Consider the following 9,331-nt stretch of genomic DNA (forward strand, 5'->3'; position numbering starts at 1 on the left):
TGCTTTTGTTTAACTCCTGAGGACTAGGTGCGGGCTACCCAGTAGTTTTTACCTATTTAGAATCATAGAATAGTTTGGGTTGGAAGGGACTTTTAAAGGTCATCTAGTCCAACCCCCCTGCAAGGAGGAGGGACGTTCCCGACTAGATCAGGTTGCTCAGAGCCCTGTCCAACCTGGCCTTGAATGTTTCCAGGGATGGGGCATCCACCACCTCTCTGGGCAACCTCTTCCAGTGTTTCATCACCCTCATTGTAAAAAAAAAATTTCCCGATGTCTAGCCTGAATCTACCTCTCTCTATTTTAAAACCATTACCCCTCATCCTATCACAACAAGCCCTGCTAAAGAGTTTCTTTCCATCTTTCCTGTAGCCCCCGCTTTAGGTACTGGAAGGCTGCTATAAGGTCTCTCCGGAGCCTCCTCTTCTCCAGGCTGAACAGCCCCAACTCTCTCAGCCTATCCTCATAAGAGAGGTGCTCCAGCGCTCTTATCTTCATGGCCCTCCTCTGGACCCTCTCCAACTGGTCCATGTCTTTCTTGTGTTGGGGGCTCCAGAGCTGGACCCAATACTCCACGAGGGCTCTCACAGGAGCAGAGTAGAGGGGCAGAATCACCTCCCTTGAACTGCTGGACACACTACTTTTGATGCAGCCCAGGATATGGCTGGCTTTCTGGGCTGCAAGCACGCAGTGTTGGCTCATGTTGGCCTTCTCCAGCACTCCCAAGTCCTTCTGCTCAGGACCGTGTGACAAATTAAACACCGCATCTCTCTGCAGACGTCCTCCAATCTGTCGATGCTAAGGGTTAACAACAAATACACATAGACTGGGCCAATTTTGTCCTTCTCATATGCCTTTAACCCCCTCCACCTTCCACAAAAAGAGTCCTTAGAGATTTGCCCTTGTCAGCAGAACCTGATTCCTAGAGCAGAAACTCCTGCTTGCCAACTTTATCCAAATGTCCTGTACTTCGTCCTGCCAAAACTGCAGGTGTTGGCACTATGATCATTCCTGAGATTCTTGCCTGGATGCATACTCTGAGAAGAGGAAAAAAAAAAAAAAAATGTACTGCAAGTGGAAAGGAAACAGTTGTTCAGTCCTGAACATTTGTTTCTCTTTAACCTGGACTTCCTCCTTTTGTTTTGATGGAATTTGTTTTCAAGGAAGAAGCATATCATTAGTCTATAAAGCAGAATAATAACTTCTTATTTGCTTAGTGATAACCGTCTCTGTCTCTCCTAGCCTCAATTAACTTGCTCATTTTCAGCTGGAAGAACAGGAGGGAACACTGAAGAAGAAAAGCAGGATGGGAAATTACATTAAGAAAGAATCATGCACGTAATTAGCTGAAAAGGAGAGAGGACTTAAGAGTAAAAGGGTGAGGAATCAAAGTAGGAAGAAGTATGAGTTATTAGTTTTGTGTGAAGAATAAGATCTGCCTGAATTAAGTACTTGGATTATCTTCTGTAATATTCAGAGCCTCAATAGCTACAGCAGCTAACAAAGGAGGTAAGGATGCAGGAAAGCAGTAGCCTTGACCAGACAGTCACTGTGGGGGAAAAAACAAACAAACAAACAAACAAACAAACAAACCCACTGCTTTGTTTATAGCAGTATAGACAATGCTTTAAAGGTTAATTCATGTAGATTTAAACAACCTCTCCTCCGCGTTTACAGGATTTAAAATTAGGTCTCCAATTCATTTACAGTATTTTATAGAACGAGACAGTTTCTGTATGGAATTAAATGTTGCATAGTAATTGAAATCATAATGCTCCTTGCAAATTGATATGAGTAAGTAACTGTCATTAATGAGGAACTAATCCTGCCACACCATATGAAAATGAGACCTGGCTTACCTGATGGTCAATAATAAGAGATCTTCCACAGCAAAATCCTCCAATAGAAGCTAGTGAATCTTCCATGTTTGCACTAATAAGACCTATATCATTAATCTACTAGTTAAATGAATGAGTTAAGAGATGCTTTTGATTACATCAAGACTACTTATAAGATAAATCTATTAAAGATGTATCATTTCATATTATCAGGAATACTAAAGAAGATCTATTGAACTATCACATATTAAAATGAACCAACTATTGATACCACAGTGTTAAGTAATACAAAAGGAGTTTAGAAGTTAGATTTATGGATCTGTAGATAATTTACATAGGATCACTCTTTCCCAGGTATTGCAATGTGAAGAACACAAACAGAAGAAACAAATTATATAGATACTGGTGGCAATTCCTCAAAGCACTCAGTGTGATGGTGCCCTTTAAAAATGTCAGTGGTCCCATTGCAGTCAGTAGCAGTTAGAATGTGATTACAATTGAGTACAAGCCTATTAAATCAAAGTTTGAACCTTAGAGACACAATTGTCTTATTTCACTTTTTAGTTGCAAGCATACTTTTTGCCATGCTCTGTAATGCACACTGATGAACACTGCTACAAATTCCCATTCCCTTTCCTTTTCTACAGCTGTTTAACCTTCATTTTCTCTTTTCCACATTTGGTATTAGGACACTTAAAGTGAAAACAATAGGATACAGGGGAAGACAGAATGAATTCTCAGAATATGCTAATTCACTTCCAAGCTGAACTCAGACACTAACAAATGCAGTGAGAGATGCTCCACATCAAGACACTGGCAACCAAAAGAACACTTCTTCCTTCCCGAGCTCAGGTGGCTGTGATAGCAAACAATTGCAAGCATACTGTTTTGGATTTCCAAAGTACTCCTAAGCTGAATAAACACGACAAAAGGTAGACTTTTGGCAAAATATAGTTTGGCTTAATCTGCTGGTAAAGTAGTAAGATAACATCTTTGAAAGGACCATGAAAAGCTTTATCCTATTTTTCCACACTGGAGTAAAAGGCAACAGAGCAAAGTAAGCTGGCTATACAATGAGAATATTTTTCTGACTTATCCCTAGCCCCCAGATATTTAAGTGTACATGGCTGGAAAACACCAGAATCATAATCTCACTGAGTGTCCAAAAAAAAGTATAAAATTATGCATTGTAAAAATTCTTTTGTTATCTTCCTCACTAACAATAAGTAAAATTATGTCAGGTACGCATGTGAAAGAAAAGTGCCTAGACCCAAACACTTTCAAGCTGATAAAGAGATGTATGTTTAAATTTTTATAGTACATTACTAAACATTGTTACTGTCACAGGTATAAGAAATCAATTGTGCAATTTGCTTCTGTGCAAGGGTTTTGTTCACAACAAAACTCACAAAAAAGGCACTTATATTTTCTTGCAGTTTAACCACGTTCAGGACCAAGCTACACAGTCTCTCGCTCACTCTCCCCACCCTCCAGTGGGATGGGGAGGAGAACTGGTAAAGAAAAGAAGGCAAAACTCACAGGTTGAGATTAAAAAAAAAAAAAAAAGAGAGTAACAGAAGAAAACAAAACAGAGATGGAAAACAACCGAACAAAACTAATAATAGCTCATGGTGGATCCTAATAACCAGCTTCCTCCTCAGTAGCAGAAGGCTCCCTTCAGCACCCTCCTCACTTACATATGGAGCATGATGTCAGATGGGATGGAATAGCCCTTTGGCTGATTTGGGTAAACTTACCCCAGCACTGGCTAATTAGTAAACTATTCCAGGCGTGTCCTCCAGCCATAGGTGCCACCACCTCCAGTTCCTCTACCAGCTCAGGTGAAAATTAACTCTATTCTAGACAGAACCAGGACACATTTATTCGAAAGTGTTCCATAATTTCTCTTCCATGTTCTCCAAGGACTCCAAAGGAAAGGCTCTCCTCCAAAAATATTCTAACTTTGTATTTATAGTTCAATTTTATCTAAAACAGAGCAAATGATATAAAATACAAGTAAAGTCCGTTAGAATTTGGTAACAAAATGAGTGGTGGAGATAAGGTAGACAGACAAGTATAGTATCCTGACTACTGCAAAAATACCTGCTCTAGAGTTGTTCTCTGCATTAAGACATTTCTAAAGCCTTCAAAATTCTTCCACCATGTAAGACTAGAGCCAATGGATAAAAACCAAATTTGTATATAAAAAAAAAATTCTTATTTTTCTTTTAAAGAGTCTATTATTCCATTATCTACTGGAATATGGCCACCACAAAAAGCAAGCGCTTTCCTTGCGGTCACTGTTTATGACAGCTGTGAGGGTTCCTTTCTTCAAAATGTTTTGGTTTTTTTTTTATAACACTTCAGTTAATGATTTAGTATCATATATCACAGCTGAAAACACAGTATATTTCACAGGTTAAAAACCAAGATCATAACCAGATACTTATTTGCAAGTCTCATTACATATAGCTTCACAATCCTAATCCTGATCAGAAGTTTCAAAACAATGTAAGATTTGGGATCACCATTTCATGAACATTAGAGAAAGCAAGAAGGTAAACAAAAAACATGCATGCAGAGCTTCTCTGTGTAGGCTTAACTAACTATATGATATTACTATTTCATTAGCCACATTTTCATACGTTGAATTTAAAAGGCAAACAGAAACCACTTACCAATTCTGAAACAGGACAAATGTCTCCCATATAATTCTTCCAGTACAATAAAGCTTCAAGTTACACAGGCCTTGTGAGGATTCTTCAGAGAAAGAGATGGTTTCAGTTCATATCAATTGTTACTAATAAGCAAAGCTCTGAAGATTTTTTGATAAGGAAGGATGGTAATGGGAAGGAAAGGAAGATAATGTCTCTTTTTCAACTAAGCTCTTACTTTAGGTTAAACTTAGTAGTTATCATTTAAGAAAAGCTGAAACACCTCATTGGACTAGTTTTTCTTTATTTTGTAATAGTTTTAAGGCTTTTAACTCTTACACAAGATTTAAGATGCCTTGTTTGCAACAGATCATAACCAATGAATTTGAACTTTATTAATAAAATACAAACAATACAACTACAGAACAAATTCTGCACATCTTGATCTCTATTATATTCATCATTAGTCGGAGAATTTAGAAGGCTTTTAAACAAGTGGTTTGTGCACCAGGATTCTCAATGCAGCGCAAACCTACTTACACGTAGTGCGTAGTTCATAAAACACAATCCAAAAGTATTAATAAATTTGAAGTTATTATTTCCTTGTCTGATGTCTGGATACTACAGACCATAAGAATATCCCATTGTTTAGACTTCAATGGTGTGATCTGAGTTTTATTGTTTGAAAATGCCATTCTCCTGGTATTTACTTTAAACCTTAATATACTTGATCAGAAGATGTAAGTCATGCTTCTTACCTTTTTCATTTCTTGTAAAAAGATTCTGAGAACATCTATTTGACTTTTCTGAGTGGTAGGCACCAAAACTAGGCACAGTCTGCTCCACAAGTTGGACCAACAGTAGTGGTAAGATCCACCCCTTCCTAGTCAGTATGTCTTAGTTATACACACATGGTCTGTATTAAGCTCTTTGCCACATTCAGCTAATTACATTAAGAAACTTTAACCATGTAGCTAAATCAAAGCACCCTGCTCTGACAAATCAAATGTGTTACACAAATTGCATGTGGTCTGTCAACCACATCTAAAAACCCATATAAAGATTATCTGACAAAATGTATTTTCCATGAAGGCATGTTAATTAGTATGTTGTCTACAAATTTGCTAATAATCACATCCTTTATTGATTTAGACTGATGTTAATGGATTGTCTTATAATGATGTAGCTGCTCTACTTTACTTTTTCTATGTGTTAGCACAAAATCAGCTTTCTTCTAATGGTAATTTTCCACCATTTTGTGAACAAGGCAAATAATGGTGTTAGGTGTTCAGGTGACTCTTTTAAAACTCATTTAATCAAGTTATCTGTACCTTCTGATCTTGACTTTAGTAGCTGCTTTTGGACACCCTTTGGTATTACTGTCAGAATGAGAAGCAAGACTGATCCAAATTCTTCAAGAGAGAGAACATCTTAAGAGTCGACTGCAAGACAGAGGAGAAGTCTAAGGAAAATTAAAAAAAAAGTTGATTCTATAAATTAAAGGATTAGGACTAGCTGCTTTTGTGTTGATTTTATGGTGTGGCATTCAAACTGATCATTAACTTGCATCATTTATTAGGTAAATATAGTTATACATTTTTTTTTAAAAAGTATTTTAAAAAATAAAATAATCTCACAGTTCAGTCATCTGCCCATAAAGATATTCCCCCACCACCATCATGTCTAAGCTAGCTTCCAGTGGTTACACAGATCAATGCAATTTTTGTTTTTTAAATCTATCTTAGTTACATAAGCAACATTAACTGCTTAACAGATTTATGAAAACCAAATAACTGCCTATAAGTATTGCACCCATAGAATTACACAACTCAGTATAAAAAAATGTGGAGGAGATGGCACAAAAGAGTACAAATATTTCTTCAAAGGAATGGCATCTTTTGATCTTCAGTCTCTTGTTCTTTATACAGTTGTTGAAGATCAGCCACATCATTATGCTTAAATAACTTGATGTAACTATGAGATGCTTGTAATCCCTTCTGAATAGCAAAGCAGGCAGCTTCATCTCTGAAAGTACAGCAAGCCCTTCTAAGTTTGCACTTCGTTTAACAATTATTCAAAGAAGGCTGGCTATTAGGACTGTCCGGCTTTTGAGCAGATATATGTTCTTCAGTGTAGTTAAAACTAGATTTATTAAAGCATCATATATTTTATTTATAGTTTGAAAACTCATTTCCAAAGCTTCTCAACTTTCCTATGCATAACAGCCACTAAAAGCAAGCCAACAGTTTTTTTTTCTTGAAGTGTACACTAGTCCTTTTGTTTGTATGTGACAGCATTCCATGCACCAGGTACAACACCATGGTAATCATCCCAGAAACCTCTCACTCCATTTGCTCTTGGTTTTTGAAAAAAAAAAAAAGGCACAAAGATAGAATCACAAAATAGTCTGGGTTGGAAGGGACTTTTAAAGGTCATTTGGTCGAAGCCTCCTGCAAGAAGCAGGGGCATCTCCAACTAGATTAGGTTGCTCAGAGCCCCATCCAACCTGGCCTTAAATGTTTCCAGGGATGGGGCATCTACCACCTCTCTGGGCAACCCGGTCCAGTGTTTCACCACCCTCATTGTCAAAACTTTTTTCCTTATATCTACTCTAAATCTACCTCCCTCTATTTAAATATCATTACCCTTTTTCTTATCAGAACACGCACCGCCAAAGAGCTTCTCCCCATCTTTCCTGTAATCCCCCTTTAGGTATTGGAAGGCCACTACAAGGTCTCCTTGGAGCCTTCTCTTCTCCATGAGGAACAGCCCCAGCTCTCTCAACCTGTCCTCATAGATAGGTGCTCCAGCCCTCTGATCATCTTCGTGGCCCTCCTCTGGACCTTCTCCAACAGGTCCACATCCTTCTTATGTTGGGGGCTTCAGAGCTGGACACAGTACTCTAGGTAAGATGTGCGTATAACATTTACAGTGGTCCTCCAAGTACTCAAACTCTTTTTATACGCTTTTTAATATCCTTTGTGAATTACTATCTCAGTGTTCAAAGAACTATCTGCCATTTTTAAGTCTTGGAAAAGCAAATGTCTGAACCTGATGGGGTATGCAACTTCACAGCTGCTTAAGTAATCTTTTAAAAGTGGCAACTAAATCAAACCTTCTGCACATGCTAAATGCAGTAATTTCTACCAAGTTGCTTTTAAATACAGCAAGATCTTTTGTCAGTGAGAAGCTGAGACAGTACAAGATAGCTTAATTCAGGATACACTGGCATCTTGAATAGTATGCACAATCCTGGTCATTTGTCTCAAAAAAAAAAAGCTGATCTGGAAAATGTTCAAAGATAATTAAAAAAACATGATCAGTTATGAAATAATTTCTGTAAAAGAAGTCAAATAGGCTGCAAGCCTTACATTTAGAAAAGACAGCACTTAAGAAATAACTCGGCAGACAGATACCAAAGTATCAGTATGTTGTGGCTTAACCCTAGTAGGCAGCTAAGCCCCAGGTAGCCACTCACTCACCCCGCCATGGAGAAGATGCATCAGTTCACAACCTAAAAATCAAATGAATCAATTGAAATCAGTAGGTGTTATATTCAAAACAGGTATTTCTTAATTATTTTTCATAAAACGTTCAAGCTAAACTGTGAAATTACATCCCATAGGAGCATTGCACATATTAAAGATTTATAAAAAAAACTAAAAAGAATAGGAAGGCTTAAGAAAAATCCATCAACCAATACTAAATCCAAACCCTTCTCTTTGGCTCAGAAAGTTTTGAGTATTGTTACATTGTTCCTCCTGGGTTTTTTACTCTTCCGTAATCAAATTATGACTGGTTACTCTCAGGGATCAGATACTGAGCTTGCTGAATCCTTAGTTTGACTCCACATAACTGTTCTTGTGTTATTTTAATATGTACCAGTATTTATCCAACTAAGCCATTACAAATACACCTGAGAGGAACAACTGTCCTGCAAGAAAGGTGAAAAGCCAGCAGTAAACAGAAGAAAAGCAAATATGGCTGTACAGTTTCTTAACAAGAAAACTAGGCATCAGACTTCTGTTAGTTCTTGCATGCACAAGTTTGGGATTCTTATTTTCAGCTGAGCACCCAAGTCTGCTCTTCCATTATAAAAACAGTAACTGATGTGATCTGCAGTAACTGTATTTGGGAAAGAAAACATATTTGAGCTTTGTACAACAAAATACTTGATCAAAAACCAGCATTACTTTCTAAATGGTTAACTTAATATGAGTAACAATAATGAAATAGAAAACTGAAATGAAAACTCTAATCTCCAATTTCCCAAGAAGAAAACAATACTTACAGAAACATAATGTCCCCTCTTTTTTGCATATGCAAAATAGCACTGGCAATTGTTGCAAATCTATGAGTATATAATAGCTTCCTCTGTCCTCATGAATTTCACTAGTCACTCTTCTAATTCTAAGTGCATATCTATTTGAGAGAAAATCTGAAAAGATCTTAGGTATTTCACTTGGTTTCGTATCAGTAAGACTATTGTTATTTTTAGGAACCATCTGATGGAAGCAAACAGAATGTTGATTTGTAGGAAGACTGTTACTACAGATAACCTCCCCAAAGCCAGCTGCAACCAATCCAGCCTTACTTTAACTGACAAGTAACCCAATATTAATCAGAAGCTTTGATAGATCTGAAAATATATATGTAATGTGGTTCTCTCATTTTTTTATGCAGTGGTAGTTAAAATCTACTTGTGATTAGACCACAAGTAAATGATGCAGTATTCCTGGATGGTGATTAGGGAACACAGTTACTACAGTCAGACAACAAACAGCTATGTAACTGACAGCAATTAATGAGTTCTTGGTGGCAGACTATCAGTTCTTCCAAGCT

General features: G+C 37.3%; 1 protein-coding gene across 1 annotated transcript; it reads right to left on the reverse strand.

Moving 5' to 3' along the window:
* Positions 1-1,441: 1,441 nt before the first annotated feature.
* Positions 1,442-8,873, reverse strand: SPTLC1 (serine palmitoyltransferase long chain base subunit 1). The gene is given in 8 exon segments (XM_086771349.1): positions 1,442-1,546; positions 1,857-1,952; positions 3,714-3,821; positions 4,514-4,541; positions 4,543-4,599; positions 6,389-6,514; positions 8,781-8,843; positions 8,845-8,873. Coding segments are annotated over 8 exon segments (612 nt in total).
* Between the last annotated feature and the right edge of the window lie 458 nt (positions 8,874-9,331).

The sequence above is a fragment of the Chlamydotis macqueenii genome, chromosome Z, assembly GCF_036417535.1.
Source record: "Chlamydotis macqueenii isolate bChlMac1 chromosome Z, bChlMac1.mat, whole genome shotgun sequence".
Classification (NCBI taxonomy): Eukaryota; Metazoa; Chordata; class Aves; order Otidiformes; family Otididae; genus Chlamydotis; species Chlamydotis macqueenii.